The 21,944-nt window shown below is 38.7% G+C and overlaps 3 protein-coding genes across 4 annotated transcripts; 1 reads left to right on the top strand and 2 right to left on the bottom strand.

Moving 5' to 3' along the window:
• Positions 1 to 1,289: 1,289 nt before the first annotated feature.
• On the bottom strand, positions 1,290 to 2,495 carry LOC121912040 (alpha-2A adrenergic receptor-like). Its single transcript, XM_042434082.1, has one exon. It carries the CDS (start codon positions 2,493 to 2,495, stop codon positions 1,290 to 1,292), a length of 1,206 nt encoding a protein of 401 aa, XP_042290016.1.
• A 2,618-nt stretch (positions 2,496 to 5,113) lies between these two features.
• On the top strand, positions 5,114 to 9,878 carry smndc1 (survival motor neuron domain containing 1). Its single transcript, XM_042434083.1, has 6 exons — positions 5,114 to 5,257; positions 5,656 to 5,775; positions 5,902 to 6,044; positions 7,058 to 7,213; positions 8,250 to 8,403; positions 9,251 to 9,878. Exons 2-6 carry the CDS (start codon positions 5,656 to 5,658, stop codon positions 9,386 to 9,388), a joined length of 711 nt encoding a protein of 236 aa, XP_042290017.1. The 5' UTR covers positions 5,114 to 5,257; the 3' UTR covers positions 9,389 to 9,878.
• Positions 9,879 to 10,225: 347 nt separating this feature from the next.
• On the bottom strand, positions 10,226 to 18,761 carry LOC121912042 (max-interacting protein 1-like). 2 transcript variants are annotated; one of them, XM_042434084.1, is made up of 6 exons: positions 18,018 to 18,761; positions 16,675 to 16,777; positions 16,372 to 16,401; positions 14,910 to 15,024; positions 12,488 to 12,659; positions 10,226 to 12,312 (listed from the first exon to the last, which is right to left on the bottom strand). In XM_042434084.1, exons 1-6 carry the CDS (start codon positions 18,244 to 18,246, stop codon positions 12,149 to 12,151), a joined length of 813 nt encoding a protein of 270 aa, XP_042290018.1. In that variant the 5' UTR covers positions 18,247 to 18,761; the 3' UTR covers positions 10,226 to 12,148. The 2 variants fall into 2 exon arrangements, with proteins under 2 accessions (XP_042290018.1, XP_042290020.1); XM_042434086.1 differs by having other exon boundaries at positions 17,286 to 18,095.
• Positions 18,762 to 21,944: the final 3,183 nt, after the last annotated feature.

A 21,944-nucleotide genomic window follows, 5' to 3' on the forward strand; every position in this document is an offset into this window, starting at 1 on the left:
GTCATGGGAATCACCCAGTAATTTACTGTATGTATGAGCAGTGGTTGGTGGAAATGTTTTCTAGGTTAAAGCAATTATTTATGGTGCTTTTACTGTATTTCAGGGTCACAGACTCATATCTATATAGGTCTAAATCTCTATTTGTTGAAGAGAAGCATATATAACAAGAGTTTACAGTGCTGTGAAAACCATGCCAAAAAGGAGAAGAGACAAGGAACAGTGATAACAGATCCAGGAACACAACACATTGATAAGCTTGTGTGGATATTAAACTCACTGTGTAATTTGCGGCAGCCACTCATATTTCTATTGCTGCATGATTTCTATTTGACTCCAGGGGAAGATTTAATGATATCCTGATATGAAGGGCTATAACTCATGATAAACTGCATTCAATATTGTTCTGCCACCCGTTCCTCCTAGGCATAATTTTCTTTTCATAAAATTGTCTTGTTCTTGTGCTTGTTAGGAGAGAAGGGGATAGTGGGTGGTATGGGGATAACAGATTTTTGGATGCGGTTTGCTTTCATATGCTCTTGCTTTTGTTTATACTGTTGTACAAAGATAAATATCTATTTAAATCTATGATACAGTAGCAATTACAATTCGCTGCTTGTCTAAATCTGTATTTTCTTTCATTCTGAGGGCAATTACAGACAGCACATCAAGTAGTTTTTAGTCAAAATGAAATTTTTAGCCATGTTTGCTTGCAAACTATTGACATTTCAGTGGATTTACAGTATTTGTAACATATGGACTGTCAATTTGAAAAGCTGATAAATACTGTGATGTGAGCCTTAGAAGTCTGCCTTTACATTACCAACATTATTATTTCCACTGTCACAGTTTCTATTAAAAGTAATGTGTGACAATTGTCTTTCTCTTTCCTGGGTTTAAATCATAGCATCTGTCATGCTTTACACTTAATATCAGTGTGAAAAAGACTTGAGTATCGAAACCATGACAGATAATACCCGGCAGTATCGAACAAGTACATGTAAACACGTGTTGAAAATGTGTCATCCATGTTGTCACAATTGTACAGTGTCAAAGTCTAAACTCCTAGGTTGTTATAGTTTAATACTAGCTATAAAACAAATTGCACATTAGATCCGTCTGCATAATTTAATTTAATTTCAAAACAACCATTTACTGACATGGAAGTACAAAAAACACAAATATTCAGTAAATATCTTCTAATAAATGTAATTTATTAATTACACAGGTATGAGGCTTAATGTAGATGACCAAAATTGCAGCTTTTTCAAATGTGCACATACAAATCTTATTTATAAACCTCTTCTGTCCCTTTTACAGAGAATCTTTTTAAAAGACCTCCTGAAATCATTATTGAATATAGTGTATATCACAGGATTTAGTGAACTATTGCAGTAACCAAACCAGAAAAACATTTTGAACAATGTCTCTGGGACACAGCAGGCGTCACACACAGCAGTGAGTGTGTATGTGAAGAAAAAGGGGAACCAGCAGAGAACAAACACTCCCATGACCACAGCCAGAACAAATGTGAAGCGTCTCTCTCTGTACTGCCTTCCTTTCCACCTGCTCCCTCTCACACAAGGCTGCGCCTCTGGCTTTGGAGAGGTTTCTCCAGGCTTCACCTGAGTCACTTTGACCGGCTGCATACCCTTCTTCTTCTTCAGGGAACACAGGGTGATTTCATTCCCATCAGACGAGGAGGGCTCTTCATCCACATCTATCACATTGACCTCTCTACTCTCCCCCGCTTCCACCCTCCTCCCTTCTCCATCTTTTCTCTCCAGGGGGTCCAAACCACACTTTGTGTTTTCTGTGTTCCTGCTTTCTCTTTGCCTTTCGCCTAGCGGGGTTCTTGTCCTCTTCTTGGCAACCTGGTAGATTCTAACATACACCATAATCATGATGACACAAGGTGCAAAGAAGGAGGCAGTGCTGGAGAATATGATGTACCATTTCTCCTCATTGATTTTACATTCAGGGCTGTCCTCTTTACCCTCATCCTTTTTCATCGTGATAAGAGGAGGGAATGAAATAATGGCTGCGAGAACCCATACTATGAAGATTGTGCATTTAATCCTGCGCGGTGTCCTTCTCATGTTGTACTCAATCGCTTGAGTGACAGACCAATATCTGTCCAGGCTTATAGCACACAGGTGAACGATGGATGAGGTGCAGAAGAGCACATCCAAAGCCAAGTGGATTTCACACCACACTTTACCAAAGTACCAGTGACCCATCAGTTCATTAGCCAAAGAGAATGGCATCACTGAAGTGGCAACCAGGATATCTGCACATGCCAGAGAGACTAAAAACAAGTTCTGAGGTGCTCTCAGGGCTCGGCTTGTGATCACAGCAATTACTACCATCACATTGCCAAACACAGTTAGCAGAATGAGGATACCCACCAGGATTGTTAGAGGCACAGAGGTCTGTACAGTGTAAGGGTGCCTGCCAGGCAAAGTCTCATTTCCGCTAGTGGAGTTAAAACAACCCATCAGGATTAGCTGTTGTGTCGAAGATATTGTCTGAACAGTGCTCTGTTAGTTGGTCTGGACGCTGTGCTTGCCAGCAGTCTATTAATTGCATCCATTCAAGAACAAAGCATCAGAGAATGAGTCTTTTCATTTTGTTCCCTGTAAAATATTGTTGGAAGAATTCTGTGCTTCCTTCCTCTGTCAGTGAGAAAAATAGACACCAGCTGGAAAAAATTACAAGAAATGTTTCTGTACATTAAAAAGGCAAAAAAAAAATAATGAAAGGAATCAAGGGAAATATATTCCCAGCTTCCCACATCAAATCATTTAAAAAATTGATATATTCTTTAAAAATAATTCTTCATCCACCAACCTTTTAGAATAAAACTTGCAGTTAATCCCCTTGGTAGACATTTCACAAAACAGATTGAAATTACAAACAGTGCTGGCTCAGGCAGATCTTTTCATCTGTTGTGGCTGTGAAGTGGAGAGTACGTCTTTTATATGGGCTTGATGTGACGCTAAAGATCTGTGATGCTGGCTCCACTTCAGTGAGAATGGGAGTGGGCGGGGTTCATCTGCTGCTGGAGATTTAAAAGCAATTTGGTGTTGCTCACAGACCCTGAAACCACTGGCTGATTATAACATTGACAATATTTTTGATTTATAGAAGTAATATGTGTAGTCTATTAGATTACAATGGATTAAGAGAACACTCTACTGTATATTGTTTTGTAGTTTTATTTCAAAGACAAAATGTTGAGATCTATCCTAAAAGAGAAATAGCTTGAAATAATATCTGAATCTACAGGGAAGAACAGGACCAATAAAGATCAGTCAATAGGAGTACTAAGGAATAGAAAGAGCAGTGTTAAAGAACAAAAAAATCACAAGTTTGTCTGAAGTATAATGATTCACTGAGACCTTTTGTGTTTTTTTTCCCCCCTGGAACACTTCAGGTAGCGTTTTTCATTGCATTTGTTATTGTTTTACCATCTAACAGTGTGTTTATATAAAGTAGTTACAAGCATGCCGAGCAGCATTCATCACTTGTTATGTCATATTGTTTAGCACTCAGAACACATATTATAATGACTTCATGACACTTATTCATCACACTATTAAAAGGGTTTGTGAAAAGGGTACTAGTCTACTACTAAAAACTATATTGTATTATTTCACAAGAAGGAAAAAAAATAGAGAAAAGTCTAAAAAAGACACAATTTTAAGCGGCAACATTTTTGTTTGATTGTTTTTTACTCCAGTAATCATGTCACAACCCTTTAGATTCATCTTGAGCCCTGATGTTGGGAAACACTGATCTAGGTCAAGATAAAGGCTGGCTGGTAATAATTTTAATATTGTGAAATCATTAATGAAGTTAATAAGTAACCTCTCCCTCAATATAAAAGAGCATCACTAAACTGATCTGACAGAGAGCTTACCTTATAATGAATTGATATATTATTTTTCTTGTTGTGTCCTTTAGCAGTGTGTACAAGAGGCCGGCATGTTTTATAACTTCTGTCTTTCATTCTTTCTTTGTGTGGTCACATTAGTTATGTAAGAGTTATGACATCAGTGAGAGGCTACCGGCTGGCAGTCTGTGGGACAAACACATTGAGGTATGTATTTATAAGAGAGAACTTAATGTGCTAGACAGTCGACAACAGAAGGTTGGCTATCGGGATTTGTTTAGTGAGTGCATGACAACAATCAATAATTCATAACTTTATTTTGGTCTGACAAACAGACACAATACAGCTGAGCAAACTGATCAGGAAGTCTGGCTCTGTGCTTGGGACTCCTCTGGATACACTGGAGATGGTTGTGGAGAGTGGAATGCTGCACAAACTGTACATCATGGAGAATATCTTGCATCCCTCCATGACCTGCAGGGCAAACAGTGGAGCACTTTCAGTCAGAGATTTTTTCAGCTCCACTGTGACAAAGAACACTACAGGAAGTCATTCCTGCCAACTACCATATCTGTACAATGACTCTCCTCTGTGTTTGGAGAGGGGACTCCTCTGACAGTGGAGACAGACAGACTGCTCACCTAGACTTTTATTTTATGACATTTTACATCACATCTGTCTGTATATGCTGTTATCACATGTATATACATTGTGTAGAATAATCAAGTATCAGTATTTAGTACACTCAATTTAGTACACTCCATGGACAATCCTCCTTACTACTGTAGCAGTATCCATCTGACCATTCTATTCTTTCTGCTCTATTTATTTATATATTTGAGTTAGTCTATTTAGTTGTTGTATAGAATTTAGCCTTTAATTGTATTTTTTCTTTTACCTATTTGCCTCATTGTTTTTTAACCTTATTTTTGGCTACTGTAACATTTTATGTTTCCTTTGCAATTAACAAAGCATCTATCTAATATCTATCTATCTATCTATCTATCTATCTATCTATCTATCTATCTATCTATCTATCTACCTACTTAAAGGCGGAGAGTATAGGTTTAGTCGCAGTGTTAGTAGTTATACATTAGTGTCCCATATTCATATGTAATTATTAACTATATGCAGTATGGGGAAAATAAACAACAGGCCGAAAATACTGTTGCAAAAAGGGCCGCTGGGGACGCTATCAGTCGTGTTATCGCGAGAACGTCTTCGACGCGGTTTCCGGTTTGCAATTTGTGTACGGAGGAGGAAGGAGAGCGCACTGTTGTTCTTCTGAGCAAGGGCTTTGGGCAAATTATCGAGTTAAGATTTGAATGCTTACAGTATTTATCGATCAAACGCATTTATACCGAGGTAAGATTACACACGAACCCTAGCCTGTTTACATTTTTGCTTGTTCCTGTGTGTTTGTGATTGCCCCTGGGCCGCTAGTAACTAGCATTAGCTATCGTGGTTAACGTTACGTTAAATTTACGTCGACGAAAGAGGGCCGAGGGATCGTTTGAACCTATTTAAGCCATCGTGAATGTTGTTGTAACACATAACAGCTTTGTTTGATTGTTAATAAACAAGGGTTTCGTTACTTCTGCTGTTAATTTAAACTACAATGTGTGTGTTAGGTTAATGCTAATCCAAGCTAACGTCAATAGCTAACGTTAACGTAAGATGTTTAGTTTTTTGTAATTGATCGTACACGTGCGAATACACCGAGCAAACTGTCGAATAAAACTGTCTCCTGTGTCATTACTCAGATGTCGGACGACTTGATGAAACAGCTAAACAGCTACAAAGCACAGCTGCAGCAAGTAGAAGTCGCCTTATCCACTGACCCAGAAAATGAAGACCTTCTTAAACTCCAAAAAGACTTACAGGTTTGTGTGAATGGGACCTCAGAAACGTTGTTTGTTTGTTTCTGTTTTTTGTGCTCGAAGGTGTGGGATTGTGTACGCTCTCCATGAACTACTGACTCCCATTTGTTTGTTATTCCCCTCTCGCAGGAAGTCATCGATTTGACAAAAGACCTCCTGACCTCACAGCCCGCTGATGGTGCTTCCAGTGCCAATGGCTCGGACACTGTCCCCCCGAAGCACACCTGGAAACTGGGGGACAGGTGTTTGGCTGTGTGGAGCCAGGACGGACAGTGAGTGTCACCAGCCTCTTCTCATGAAAACATTTCATACAATAACATGCTTTATAATGCTCTTTGTCTGAATTAGATTAGTGTTTTTATGGATTAGGTCCTGCCCACCCTTTTTAGTTTATTTAATGTCTATTTTTTACAGGGACTAGTATATAGCATTAACTAACATGAGTTTAAAATGTTTCCAGTCATGATCCATTTTGAGTTCTGTGGGTAAAGAGTTCCACATGTTGTTCCCTTGAACAGGAAAAAAGCCGTCTGTCACAAGAAGCCATCATTTTTAAATTCATGTTTTTTAAAAATGCACTAAAACATGTTATTGGCCTGTGCAGTACTAGATGACTATTTAATCAGAATTTGAATAGAATGGCCCATATCTTGACTGTGCCTTTGAAAAAAGGAAAGATAGGATGAAAACTTAACAGGAGGATGCCCTAAATGTAGTGGAGATTGACCAAAAGGACTGGATTCAGTCCCAAAATATAAATATTACATAGTAGCTCTAGCCAAACAATACATGTGATGTATTCTCTAATGCATTATTTATTTGGTTACCATGGAAAATACAGGGCAGAGATATTAAACACAATTCTTGATCATTTCAAGGCATTACTGTATGGACAAATTAACAAATTGTTGTGGCTAGCTGCTCCTGTTCTTTGTGTTGACTGTTGTAAAATAACCTTGTTAGCTATCTGGTAAGTGGTGCTAACATGAGCTAAGAAATGTCAGACGACAAAGAAGCAATATTTGTTTTCCTCAAATAATCTACTTAAAACTGTATGAAGCCAAGCAACTGTAATGTTATTTCATGCATGTTGGACCTTAAGGTAAATAAATGTCAGTTATGGGTAAAATATATTCACATAAAATGTCCAAAGAATGCCTCATAGACCTATCACACTGAATTACTTGTCACTAAGTTTTGCATATTAATGTTAATCTTTGCTTATGAATTAGGGCTTGAGTCTTTGACTCATACTCACCTGCTTACAGACGTGATTCTTTGACAGGGTGTATGAGGCTGAGATTGAGGAGATAGACCGAGAAAACGACACTGCAGCTGTTACCTTTACTGGCTATGGGAATGCTGAAGTGATCCCTCTGCAGAACCTCAAAGTACTAGAGGAGGGAAAACGTCCTGATGACGATGGGAAGCCCAAATCAAGGTATGAACAAGAAACTCTTGGATTTCTCACTCATTAAATGTGCGCACACACACATTTCTGCTTAAATCTTATGAACATTTTAGGGAAAATCATGTATGTTCTTCCTGGAATTACTTTTCGCTATGCAAACAGATTTTAAAAACCACAGATTACATTATCAAATTATAACAGACAGCCTTTGACTAGCTCATTAAAACTACAGTCAGTAGTAACAGATAATTTGGTTTGGTTGCCACCATTGGTCAATTAAGAGCTCTCTTTAATTTCTGTTTACACCCTCATCTTTTTTTAAAATGTGTTATTCTTTTTCATCTCATATAGTCTGTGGTCTATTAATTGAAACTAGCTTTCTTTGAACCACATGACCAAAATTCTTTAAAATAAGCATTAGTGAGAACATAACTGGTTGTAGTACTATATATTGTATATAACAACGTGGATGAATTTGATGTTAGTTTTCATTTGGAGTGGGCTGTACAATAGACGATTGACAGTTTTCACCTTCAACATGAACCCTTTCTAGGCCTGATCGCTCAAATAAATCACTTGCTGGATTTTGGTTGGTGTCCAATATTAAAACGGAAAACAGTTATGGCCATTCTGGAAACATCAAATCTCTCCTAAACTGTCCATCAAGATCTGTTTCTGTTTCCAAACTTTAAGTTGACAATTTGACAGCGGAGTTACAGAAGCATGCACGGTTAGTCAGTTTATTGACTTAATTATCATAATAGACAATAAAATTCAATAACATTTTAAAATCAAATCAAATAAAAACATTTGGTCAGCACAGTTTTCCTTAGACAATACAAATCTGTACTGTATTGTAACAAAACTAAGACTCTCTTGTCTGGGCCTGTTGATGGTGAACTAAGATCATTTGAGTTATGACCAAAGTGTAAAGCTTGTACTCATGGAAGCATTCAATACAGAATAGCAGCTATTTCAGTATGGATGATTTCTAGCATGTTTTGTGACTATGACTGTACATCATGGACAGAATTTAAATGTTTCTCTTCTTTGTTTGTCTTTCTAGGAAAGAGCAGATAGCAGAGCAGAGAGAGTATAAGAAGAAGAAAGCCCAGAAGAAGGTACAGAGGATGAAGGAATTGGAGCAAGAGAGGGAGGAACAAAAGTCCAAGTGGCAACAGTTCAACAACAAAGCCTACTCAAAGAACAAGAAAGGACAGGTGAGTTGTTCTCCTTCTTTTGGGTGGTCCTGGATTTATTTAAGAGTAGTGCTGGGAACCCCATGGTACAGTACATTGTGCAAAAACATTGTTTAACAGCCCAATCTGTTAATTAAAACGATGTCTGACTGAGAAGCCATTTTTTAAGTTAAATAACACAATTCAAATTCACAATACAACTCAAAGTGAAAGGCAGATTGACAGCAATTTTGTTATTACATAAGGCACTTATATTTTGATTAGGGCCAGAGAGATGTTAGCTACTGCAGAGACACTTGGAGAAACTGCAGTTTGGGTTTTTTAATCTGTCTTGTGGCATGTAACGGCCTTAGCGCAACTAAAAAAGCCACTGACAATTTGATTTGGGACCTTTACAGTTTCAAGCTGGGGATCATAAATCTTTCATTTCAAACCAGTATGTTGTGGTGAGACCCAACTAAACTCATAGCAGCTTGTACAGCCGTGATTTAAGTTACCTGAAGGATTGCTGTCTAACATCAGAATTTAGTACACTGGTTAAAACAAATTGTTGAAAAAAAGTGTGAATTCACACAGTTGCATGAATCTTTGAGTGGGAATGTTGACAGACATCAGAGCAGGATTTGAGCTGTTTAACCCCACTTGCTTATTCACTCCTTGTCCTTCATGCTGCATGGCTTTGCATACAGTAGTGTTGTACCAGACTTTAGGGCTGGGTAACCTGAAACTAGTGGCACATTGTCTTTTAATTGCTCCTGGAAGATTATATATTTGTGCGTCTGTGTAATACACACATATAAAAGCAGTCCAATAATCAACTGTCTTATATTTGTCACCACTATTAATGGTATTTTTGTTCTGTTTGTAGGTGAAGAGGAGCATATTTGCATCTCCAGAAAGCGTAAATGGAAAGGTGGGAGTGGGAACATGTGGTATTGCAGACAAGCCAATGACCCAGTATCATGACACGTCAAAATACAACGTCAGACATCTAATGCCACAGTGACCTAATATATTCTGTATATAATAATCCACTGTATACTAGCTGTATCAGTGCTTTCCATTGTGTTTATACATGATTTAAGTTTGTCAAGTAAAGAAAGCTTTGAAAGGAATTGCTTGCACACTATTGTTTGAAATATTGATGTAGTTTTCCTATATATTATGTAGGTAGAACAAAAATATCCAAATAGATGGGATTTTCCCTGATTTGGAACCAGGTCACCTGTTATGTGTGAAAAACAGGAAGTGGTCTTTAGAAAGTGTTAGAGTTTGCTGTTTGTTTCCAGATTCCATGAGGCCAAATATCTGCTAAAATGTCTATAACTATACAGTTAAGAGATTTGGTGTGTAAATGTGAGGCTGGATTTGAAACACTGACCAGTTCTTGGGGAGTACGAACATTAATAATGATGTTAATTTGAGATGGCTGAATTTACATTTAAATTTCTGTATATATATATATTACGGTAACAATAAACGTTGTTTTGTTTTCAGTTTTATAAATAATTGCTTCCACCTCATTTTGACTGTTTTTACATGATATTTACACTGTGGCTATGTCAGATCCTGTAGGTGGCAGTGAAGACTTGTACCATTATTAATAAGTCCATGTCATGAGCAACACATTGCAGCTGTTCCACCATTAAGTTTTCTTGTTGGAAATGTTCAGCTTTGTTGGTTCAGGATGCTCAATGAACAGTGTTAACAACAGACCTGATAAAAAAAATAATAAGTTATATTTGTGTTCAAACAACATTAACTACATTATGTCAGTTTAATACCAGACACCTGTTGAAAACCTGAACAATAGTGGCAACTCACCAAATAAAAACAACACTGGTTTATGTCTTGGTGGTAGAGGTTTATTAAGATTCCAGGGACAGTTATCAGGAACTGTAACAAAGTATTAGCAGGGGACCAGCAGCATGTGTTTTGCAAAAAAGTCACCTTGGATGGCTGATTAAGCACAAGAGAAAACATTCTGGGGTGTGCTTTGACATACTTCCTTAACAAAAGTCTTTTTCATAGTGCATTTTATAATTTCCCAAACACGTTGGGGGGGAAAAAGACCTGTAACAAGGAACTTGTGCAAGAGTCATATACCCATGTTAAGACACAATTTGGTGGTGATCTACTTAGGACTTGTACCAGAAGAATGCAGATAAATGGTCATATTGAAATGTCTAATTTGGTTTCATGGATTAGAACAGGTCAGCAGCGCAACCCTGTGTGTCAAACAGACATTGTAGTTATTAATGGGAAGTCTCCAAATTTCAAGGATTCAAAGTTGTACTTTTTCTGCTACAATACAAAAAATATACAGTATTAAACACTGAAGTATAAACCAAAATTAGCACTCTGTAGTGTTTATCTTGTTCATGCTACAGACATTTTTAAGACTTTTCAATCCAAAGCACATTACAACATGATTAGAAAGGCTACATTCAATATACATGCACCATAGCTTTTTTTTTTTTTTTTTTTTTTTAAATCAATTACATTTTTACTGCTGATTATTAATAACTCATACCACTACCGTAGCGAGTGGAAAACTAGCAAACTGCAATTTGGTGTTGGACGGACAGAACAGTGTGCTAAATACAGCCGACATTAACGATATGATCAAACTAGACGCGTTATTGCTTTAGCCTTGTGCTTGGACAAGTGTGAGATAGCTTATTACTGTCTAAATAAAATGACATTGAATTTGCGCACATTGTGAAAGAGATGTGTCATTCTTTCAACAAAATGCCATTAAACATGTAGCACTGCATATGCATCAGTTGGGGATTAAGTTTATGTCAAGTCATTTTGGTAAACATATTGTAAAAACAATGAAAAAAAAAAGTATTATTTAGGGTATTTTTTTTCATTCAAGCATGACCAAGACCTAGCTACAGTACAATTAAATATACCAAAAATAAATACTATAATTATATGCAAAATAAATTAGAATAACAAGAGTGGACTACACCACCTGTTTGGATACAACTGTATTTCAGTCAAGAGGGACGCCACGTGGATCGATGATGGTTGTGGGTCCTAAAGCAGAAGTTATATAAGTGTAATAAACGTTTTGGAATGCAGACATTGTAGCCCTTGCCACTGGCTTGTACACTGACAAGAAGTGCCATCTGGATATATAAATGTTATCCAAAGAAAAAGGGCAATGTTTTTACAAGGCAAATGGAGCAAACCTTACCAATGGTGAGCTTCTAGCTGGTATTGGGGGTTTTTGTGTTTTTTTTTTTTTGTTTGTTTGTTTTTTGTTTTTTTTGCTGGTTTCTGAGGATCAACGTGTTTAAAGGTAGAGTTGCCCTTTCAGTGTTGGACACTGCTGTGATCATGGGTGTCCTCTACAGGTTCTGAATAGGATCAGTATTGAGTGCAGGTATGGTTGATTCAAGCTGGTAACAGGAAAAGGGACATTCAGGTGATTGGTTTAAGTTGGAGCTTCAGCTTTGAAACTGTATATTGCCAGAGAAGTTAAATTTGACGCTGTTGTGTAAAATGTTTCTGATGTAAAGGCGCCCCATTGACTTTTGGAAGCAGGACATTTTAAACTTTTAGACTGAGTTGAACTTAAGGCTGGTTCTTGGGTAGAGTAGACGTTTCATTTGTCAGGTAAAGGTGGGGTTGAGGCTGGTTCTTCTTCGGAGGACAGTTAACCTAAACTGCAAGGGGAAAAATGGAGCTGTAGGCTGGTACTTTGTTGAAAAGCCATAAAAGACTGCAGCTGAAGTTAAAAGTATAGGCTGGTGCTTTAAGCAGAGAAGGCCAGTTTTAGACTGCAAGTGGAGTAGCCCTCATCACTGGCTGAGCTCTGCCGGCTGCTGTGGTCTTCCAGGTCACTTGCACCACTGGTGCTTACACTGTCCATTTCTCCATGGGAGAACTCAGTGCTTTCCACATCAACTTCAATCTCTTCTGTTCAAACACAAAGACAAAACAGCTAAGAATCAGATCCTTTCAAAAGCTCTCTGAATCATGCCAGCCTAAACATTCAAAATTCTCCTTGCCAAAGTGTATATGGTGAAATTAGATTTTTTTTTTTTTAGCTAATGCATTTGGTCTTGAATAAAGATATCGGATCTATGTTTACCTCTGTCAGACTCTGAGCGGTCGGAGTCCATCCGGGAGCCCAGGCTGTCTGTACGGACCCTCTCCCTCTCTCCAAGAGTCTGCAGCTGAGCTAGCTGCCTCTGTAGGTGCCTCTGCTCCCTCTCCAGGGTGTCCAGCTGGTGCTGACTCCTCCGGTCCATCTCTTCAAGTTTCTGAAAAGAGGGAAATGCATATGAGCTTGTGTTGTTATGTAGACACCTAAAGAAAATCAAGACTATCAGTGAGTGTGGATCCAATGTGTTGGTGTTCCTGTCTGTTCCATTCTGTATACCTCAAACATATACAGACTGCTCATTAAAAGTATGTCGGGTCAAGCTAACAAAAAACAAAGTCATAAAGATGTACTATGAACCTAAATAATCATAAGATGATATAATCACTTTATGCCACTCATCACATCTGACTGTGCCATAAATAACTGATTAATGCAAATGTAGCACAGCAATAAGTCCAAGCATTTTGCTTGCAAGCCAAATGCTGAACAAGATTTACTGCTGGTGGAAAAAACAGGTAACTCTTGTGGTGTCTGCAGCTGGATATTACAACACAAATACTGATTACAATTTTTAGAAATGGCAGGCAAATAGAGATTTGTTTATGAAATTATTCCAACTGTTGTAATTTGTGAGCAAGAATACATTCTTAAAGGTGAGACTGATAGTGTTTAGTATTATTTGAGGAGGTTCGTAGGATCAAAAATACAATACAATAAAGTGGTTGTTTTCTGAATGGGGTTCGGTCAGTGCAGTGGCACTGATCTTTTCCTGTACAGGGCGTGTTTTTTTTTTCCTTTCTGCAGTCATGAGTTTCATTGTGGTTACACCTCTCCACCCATTTATTCTTACTATATAACCTCTGGCTCCAAAACTACAACAGAGCAGCATTAGACAAGACATTTCCTGGACTTCAAACAGCCAAGTCCAAAGTCAACAGTTGACATCATAGGTACTTTATTCATCATCCCCCATCGTGATAAAGTCCCACAGACTGTTGCCAGGATTGCCTTCATATTGCAGCCCTCAATCATCCCCCAACTGCTTACCACTGCTGACTGCTGGAGCCTGCACAGACTAGGCTCTAGAAAAACCTGTATTTAAAAAAAACACTTATCTAGGTCAGATTGCAGCCATCAGGGGAACCAATGTGTTGAATCTTGGATGTTTTGACACTACTGGATCATTTGTGCCTATCGTCAGTCTCCTGTAGTTCTGGCACACTGAGGCAGGCTGTTCTAACAATCAGGACAAATATGGTGCTTTTTAGACCAGTGGTCAGTGTACTATTCTCACATGATCCAATCAAAGACTAACGATTCAGATCTTGCTTAAGGCAATCCTGGCAACAACCAACGGGAGATTTGTTCAAAGGGAATGAAAAACTGAAATAACCATGCAGCCACCATAATGTCACAAAACTGAGGCCAAAGTGCCTTAAGATGCAGTTCATGTAATGGTTCCAAGAAAACTGAATGTATATAAATGCATGGGGAAACTCCCGAACCTCTCTTCTTTACATAGTCAATAACTCATTTAACCACCTCTAAAATCCCAAATGAGATGATTTCGCATCAAATCCTTTGTAGTTTGCCCATAAAACATGTGTGCTGTCTCTTCTCTTTACATTATACATGGAATTGAACTTTCTCTGCTCTTTCTGGTGTTTATACCATGTCACCAATGATTATAGAATAAGTAGGATCTATGTTATGATTTCATCAACTGATGCCTTTTCATCCTAACATGCCTAAGAATGTATAGACTTCTGAAGTTCAAATGAATTTCAGGCTAAAGCTGATATTGAAGCTTTTTGTGTAGAAAGTGGAGCAGCACTGATGGACAGTACAGCACAGCAGTTTGTACCTCGAGGAGAAACCGGAGACTGTGGGGCCACCAAGACTGAGAGCTTTGATACTAAAATACAATTTTGTTCTAAAATTATAACACAGGATCAGTCTATTGACTGGTAAGGCTTATGTTTTGTAAGCCCTCACTGTGGATTCACATTGGGTCTCACATAGGTATCAAATGGATAGTAGGTCCCTCCCTTCCATATCAAAGTCATTCTTTGTAGTCCTGTTGATCTATATTTGCTGTCAATATGACATAAACTGTTTTTTACTCAAGAGAGCAGCCAGATATCTTAATTCTAGAAATCTGTAAGATCTGTACTGACACACTTTTGCTTTTTGACTTTTCATTTTAAATACAATTATAAGACATCACAAGTAAGAGGCCTTTTGCACTGATGCCATTTTGACATGTCACATTAGGAAACAGGTGAAAATAATAAAATTAACAATGTCTGAATGTTTACATTATTACATTTGAGCACAAAAATGATCAGAATGTATCCCTTAAACTCATGATGGTACCATCTACAATGGCTGTCTTAGACTACCACACCTTGATATGTGCTTTGGCCTTGTTGAGCAGTCCCAGTGTGGTGTGCCGACTGCAGTCTGGTCCCAGAGGGATGAGAGACTTCAACCTCTCCAAACACAGGCGGAGATGTGCTCGTCTGGGGGAGGAGACGCAACCAAGAAGAGTCATTTCTCTTACATGGTTTATAATGTGCATTATACAAGATTCTTCATGAGGCACGGCTTTATCGACTGCACAAACTGAAAGATACATTCCCAGACTAATGTATTCTTGTCTGCTGCGCTGATCCTGATTTAGTCAGATTATATTTCCTACTTATCCAATTTGATTAGCGCTGTAATAGACAAGGCAAACGAGTATTTGATTGGCCCAGATCAATTCTTATCATGATACCTTTAATCAATCTATGATGAGCAATGTAACAGTCAAGGTATTCAGGCACTTGATTTATCTGTTTATCCATTTTGCTGGTTAGCAACTCTATCTGACTCCTTTGCAATTACATATGGATCTGTCTGGCCCCAGATTTAAAAGCTGCTGAGGTCAGCCCGATGCTCTGTTTCTGATCCAGCGAGGCCTCTGGGCCTGTGGTCTGAATGAATGCAGAAACTGGCAAAGGACACTCACTATCCTTTCAAATAATGGAGTGAAATGTAGGTCAAGTTGTGATGTCATCGCTTCTCTCTGCATTGGCCACCATTTTGCAATAAAAAAAACCAAAACTGTCCAATATGAAATAAACTGCCTTCCTGAGGATCAAATTTCCAAATCACTCACTGCATCTCTCAAACCAAAATTCTCCCACACATGGTTTGTTTTATTACCTGAGTATTTAATTTTAGGATAGATGTGTCCTGACATTTTATTTCCTGCCTGGAGCAATGGCTGCCTCATCCTGCGGCAGTAGATGCAAGCTGCTGTTACATTTGCAGCTGAGAATCTTTCAGGAAGGAGCCCTGTTGTCTGGAAACAGACGGTTCCCATTTGCTGACTGGGGAAATGTCTGCATGTCCTCCTGGAACAGTGCAGCAACTGAGGCTGCATTACACCTCCCTTTGAATTTACCTTGCAAAATGTACACTGCTATCCTACACAGCAGATGAATTTCCAAGTTGTTGATAAAAATGCTTTTTTTTTCTAAAAGCCCTGTCATGATAATAAGCTGATTCACAGGCCCACAGCACATTTTGAAATGGTATGGTCAACATATTTAGCATAGCACCAAGATATGCAAACATGGCAGAATGGAGAAAGCTTTTGGTTTATCAGCTTGAAGCTCCATTGTGAGACAGCTGGCTCTCGAGATAAACTCCCTGTGCACCTCATTTGCTACAGCAGTTTAAAGACCAGGGAAATTTTGTCTTTCTTCCATCATGAATGACTTAACGTTTTTTTAACAAAATATGTTATACATATATGAAAAGTTCATTCAAGTAAGATTGCAAATAGAAATTTAAGATAACTAAGATCTTGTTTTACTCACCTATTTTTTTCCAGTTCATTGTGTGCAGACCTGTTGAGATTATAAATATATAAAGAAAACTGTTACAAATACAAATACAATAGTTATATAAAATAATGCTGCAATGTTGATAATATGATATTAATAATCAAACTGATACATAAATCACACACAAGAATGTCCACCAAACATGTTGCAGGGATGATTTAAAGCCACTTTTGTAATCTATACACACATGAAGACAAATATAATCATTATTAACCTCTACTATGTTAATATGTTGACATTTGGGTTAAAGATCCTAATGCTTTACATTTAACCTACCTATTGTGAAGACTGTCCAGTTTCCTGTTCTTGAATTTACGCTGTTTCTGTTGATGTGTAGTCTGGGTGGCAGGGTATGTTGAGGCATAGCCATGCTCACATTCTGGTGATGAAAAAGATAAAGAGGATTACAAAGATTGTTCAGTTTTTACACATGTGCTACAAGCGAAAAGCTTCACCCAAGCTTGGATTTGCATGATGGATGTGACCTCATTTGGCCTGAATTCCAAACGACATCTTAATATGTGACCGGTGGCAACACATCCGAGGAATTACATTTTAAGAACTAGAACCTCAGTGTAACAGACAGATAATCCATCGTATAAAATGTTAATATAAATACATTCATGCATTTTTTTTCCTATGATTAACATTTATGATGTAATTATGTAGTATCTTGTATGAATCTGCCAATATGTTCTTATTCACAACAGCCAACATAAAATGGAAAAAAGCCTCTAAGTGGGTCTTCAGTAACAATTTTTAATCAAAACACATTTAAAGTCCTCTAAAGTGAACTATTCTATTCCAAAGTATTGTTACTAATATATAAAACGCCTACAAGTCCCATGAACCCTCCCTCCCAGTAACATACGACGTCAGACATGAACCTGCGTCTGATTGGGTATCTGCAGTGACTCTCGCGCTGGGAACATGTGTGCGGACCAATGGAAACTTTACAATTTGTTCCATGTGGAAACCATGTGAACAACACACACAAGGAAGCGCAGCTGCCTCTGAAAACGATAGCTGGGGCTTTGAATTAGAAATGTTAATCGTGAAAAAATTCTAAGTCATGATTTATATATTATGCAATAGGGTCCGTGAATGCGATATTTTGAGCGAACGGGAACAATCTTGACAGGAGGTGCAAAAAACTGCGATTGCTAATTAGCCTGAAGGGGAAATTTGGAATCTAAATTCCATAAATGTCTACATATACTGTCCTATATGTGCACATATGCAGCCCTAATAAAAATAATTAATGTACTGCAAGTCTTTCATGGGCTGCACAGACCAGTTTAAATGGGAGCAGATCATTTAGCTGCAGGCTATTGTTGCACAAAAAAAAAAAAAAAAAAAAAAAAAAATCAGTCTCAGGCGATGCAATTGCTTCCTGATTTCCAAATGTAGCAAATATCCCCTCTTGTCTTCAAATGTTCTTGTTTTATAAGTGTTGTCTCCATTAGCCTGCAGTTAGTTTCAGTGAAACAGGCTCTGACTGGCTGCTGTCGGGCCAGTTCATCTGTCCGCTGCGCGTCTTTTGTCGCCTTCGCCTCTATTGTTGTCTGCTCGGCCGGCGCATTACGTGTTAATATTCCCAACAGCCCGTGTTTACTTACTTCCGTTGTTCTTCTCGATATTTTCTATGTAATTTGCTGCATCGAGCAGCACTTGCACGTTCTTCATAAAAGTGCCGATTTGGTCCATTGCGGAACATTTGGAGTATAAAACGTCGCTGAAAGAATAGTCGGACATCTCTCCGAAATCCTGCTGGTCCGTGGACGCATCAGACTCCGACAGGACCTCTTCGGGTTTCAGCTCGCTATGTTGTCGCATGTACTTTACCATTTTCACTTTAGGCTGTTTTTTTTCTTTTAGTGTGTATATGAGGGGGTTAGACAAATAAGCAGCGCTGAAATTGTTCTCCCTGTCCCGTCTGTGCACTGAGCGGATGACTGAAATGAACCAGGCTGGATGGAATTGCAGTCCTTAGCCTCAGCCACTTGCCCTACTTGGTGGATAATCCCTCCCACTAACGCATGCACATTGCATTCATTGTCAACCGTGCCATAATAAATCCTCATTATCAATACTGCAGGAGAGCAACAAATAACACACTTGCCCAGTGACTTTCTAAAAAAAAAAAACATGCCTGCTTTCATTTATAACAATGCTGCTTAAGTTCAGTAGAGATTTAAACTGAATGATTGGGAGAAATTAGGGCTGCTTTTGTGCACAGTGAGGCCATGTCTTAGTGTATGTGAAGACACTTTAAAAGTGATAAGTCATTAAGACCACATGGCAGTAGACAGTGTCAGGTCTGATCAATAGTGCAACCTGCACATCAGGGACAGCTGCCAGGATTCGCCTCAGTTATAAATGTGTAATCACTTGAGGCCTCTGTGTTGCTGAGGGGCATCAGGGTTTAAATTTTATAAGCACAATATTACTCCCAAACTTTTTGATCTGTAAGTAACATTTTCTCCTCTTCTGTTATTTGTGGATTTGGGCAAGTTTAGAGTAATTAGATTCTTCTTGATCTCACAATTTCCCCCATTTCATTGTCACAGAGAAAAAAAATAAACATTGTGAGATTTGAAAGCTGATTCATTGTTCACTATATTGGTCCAACTGCTACAACAAAATGCTGCATTCAGGTGTCTGATGTGATAAGTTAATTTGCTTATTCCCCGCTGGATCCCAAAGTTAGTGAGTGTTCAGATAGATGGATAGATAGAAACTTTACTTATCCTGAGGGAAATTTAGGCATCCAGCAGCTTATACAATGCATACAAAACACCAATTCACACAAGAATAAAGGAATAAAAACACAGCAGTGAAGTGATAGTCTAGCAACCAGAACTACTACACAGAGTTGTCACTATGATAGATTATGTGCTAATGGAGGCAGTGCAAATGCAAGTTGATTAACAGTTCAGGAATGATAATTACTGTAAATAAAATTAAATAGAAATTAAATTGTGCATAATGTTTGTTGTTCAGGAGGTTTCCCCATGGATGTGAGTGAGTCATTCAGATGATTATAGAGGCAGTTTGAGCTTTTTTTTTTTTTTGCCCCTCAATAAACCCAGTGTCTTTCTTGGAAGTCTTGTGTTTTAATTTAAGCCTCTCTGGGTGTGTTATGAATTTTTATTTTTTCATCTAAATTCACAGAGATAACATTTTCAGGGACTGCTTCAATTCGGGGAAGAGAATTAACTATGATAGTGAAAGTAACCACACTTTATTTACCCATCCATAGTTAAAAACTTTAAAAGTTATCTCTCCGTTAGAAAAACTAACCTTGAAATTGATTTTACTTGTAGCTTGATGCTCTCTTTGACTGATTAAGAAGTCACCCCCCCCAGATTGTGAGGGGTGGAGGAGGACAGAGGGGAAAGGGCCTGCCTTTACGAGGCCAGCCATGCGTGCAGGGCTGTGTTGTGCCTCTGAGACAATGGGTGCAGATGGCTGGCCCGCTGCAGATGTGGCCAGGCCTGTAACGGACGCCTGTGAGAGAGTACACCCTCCCATGGAGTCTATTTCAGCCGCCTGGCAAGGCCTGACACACACAGACGGTCCTGATCTGAACACTGAAACAGAGACAGTCACTTTAGTAGCAAAAACAGATGTGAAGGGGCTTTATAAAATCCTAACAAATGCAGGTCTATTTTTGAAATATGCATGTTTTTTGTTACTGGAGCATCTTCCACATATGAAACCACAATTTTCATACATTCAGACATCATCTTCTGCTACTGCAAGCCATGCACTCAAAAGGAGAGATAGATAGAGTCAGACACGGACAGAGAGTTCAGTGGAGGGATGAAAACTGACAGCTTTACACCAGGAAAAGGCTCATCTGTGCTGTGAGGCCTGTGTGCAGACTGAGTAACTGTGCGTGCGGCACGCTGATAGCGACAGCGTTGAAAGCTGACCCGCTGTAGGTTGGTGTAGAATGTGACCCCAACTGGAGTAATCTGAAAAGCCTGAGGATTACACCAGTGGCTCGGCTGTCACAGAGGAGGCAAAGTCACACGGTGCTGGTCTGTGTATGTGTGTGTTTATGAAAGAATGTGCCAAACATCCCATGCTGGGTCTCACACAGCAGGGAGTATAAGGCATTTTGGGTTTTATTGAAAGTGAGACATCTTTTATCTCTATCTATCTATCTATTTATCTATCTATCCATCTATCTATGACGACATAGTCCTGATGCTATCCTCTCACATGCTGGTGGTCTGTAAGATGATGGTCTCAGATTAGGCATTGTGCAGCAGCAGTCCCCTGTTGTTTTAAAACAATGGCTGCACTTTGCCCTGAGGTCACAGCAGAAGGACACTCCAGCAGGCCAGACGTGTGTCACCTGCTCCGTCCTCTCCTTAGCACTGTCAGGACAAGGAAGAGCTCAGCGCTAAGCTTTGTCATCCACACATTGTAAGGGATTGTTAGAGATAACAAGTTTGGATCCTGATGCTGGCCTTGCTTTTGAGATAATTCCTGAGAAAATGAACAGTTCAATATATTAGTTCAATATAAAAAATGTTATTATTCTTAATTTTTACATGCAATCAAATGCACTACTTTTGACCCAATCTGCTTTTCATTATGTCATCTTATGTGAGAGGTGCATGGGACGGGGGTGGTGTAGGTATAGATCTTGTCACTCCCCCAACATGAACACCTGTTGGAGACACCAAATCCCCTCTTTGTCTCCGCGGCCCCCTCTCAGTGGATTACCATGACAACACCCATTCATATCATGGCTGAAGACTGATTATACAGCTTCACACAGTCAATTATCACTGAACGGAGTGCATTGTTTTAGGGGGACGCTGCTGTTTTTTAAAAAGAGGGAAGCTGTGTCAGTAGTTTGGTAGAAAGCTTTATTTCATACTCGAGGTGTTAGTTTGCCTCTTGGAGCTGGATATGGTTCACTGGACTTTCATACCAGAATGAAATTTAGCATATTGTGAAATAAATGCATAAGTCGCTTTGATACATTTCTCAGATCAGAATTGAAATTCTCAAAACTACTTGTTCAGCCTCTGCATCATCTAGTCACTTGTGCACATCATAAAAGCAATTTCTCATTCTTTTGAACAAATGGCTAATGCTTTGGCACATTCATGCAAATGACTATGTACAATTGTCTGCTCTTTCCTGCATTATTAGTTGCTTATGTCATGTTGATCAAAATGTCTTATACTGGTTCTCTGTTGAATAGTCTTAACCTCAAAAACAGCTAGGCATTGCACAAGTCATTACCTGCAAAATGGCTAAACCAGTTGTCAAAATCTGTCAAGCATATTTTCTATACATTTCTATTAGACTTTTTTTGTGAATGTGTCCTGAATTGATGAATTGCTCTCAGGTGAAGCTTGACTTTCACTGATGAAGTTGAATGTGTGAAGCATTAGATCAACCAATGATCAAGCAGTTCTCTAAAAGAGCTCAAAGGTGCAACTCATGAACCTTCAACTGGCAAGCATATATAGACAGAGCGCAAGACAGTGTTATAATTTCTGACAATGGAAGAGCAAGGA

Source organism: Thunnus maccoyii, chromosome 14 (assembly GCF_910596095.1).
Source record: "Thunnus maccoyii chromosome 14, fThuMac1.1, whole genome shotgun sequence".
Lineage (NCBI taxonomy): Eukaryota > Metazoa > Chordata > Actinopteri > Scombriformes > Scombridae > Thunnus > Thunnus maccoyii.

Bases quoted from the DNA above. Each gene is read 5' to 3' on its own strand.
- LOC121912040 (XM_042434082.1), bottom strand. From the start codon at position 2,495: ATGGGTTGTTTTAACTCCACTAGCGGAAATGAGACTTTGCCTGGCAGG.
- LOC121912042 (XM_042434084.1), bottom strand. From the start codon at position 18,246: ATGGTAAAGTACATGCGACAACATAGCGAGCTGAAACCCGAAGAGGTC. The intron at 16,778-18,017 runs GTAAGTAAACAC...TTTCATCACCAG, and splicing joins TATCGAGAAGAACAACGGAA to AATGTGAGCATGGCTATGCC. The intron at 16,402-16,674 runs GTAGGTTAAATG...TAATCTCAACAG, and splicing joins CTGGACAGTCTTCACAATAG to GTCTGCACACAATGAACTGG.
- smndc1 (XM_042434083.1), top strand. From the start codon at position 5,656: ATGTCGGACGACTTGATGAAACAGCTAAACAGCTACAAAGCACAGCTG. The intron at 7,214-8,249 runs GTATGAACAAGA...TTGTCTTTCTAG, and splicing joins GATGGGAAGCCCAAATCAAG to GAAAGAGCAGATAGCAGAGC. The intron at 8,404-9,250 runs GTGAGTTGTTCT...TTCTGTTTGTAG, and splicing joins CAAAGAACAAGAAAGGACAG to GTGAAGAGGAGCATATTTGC.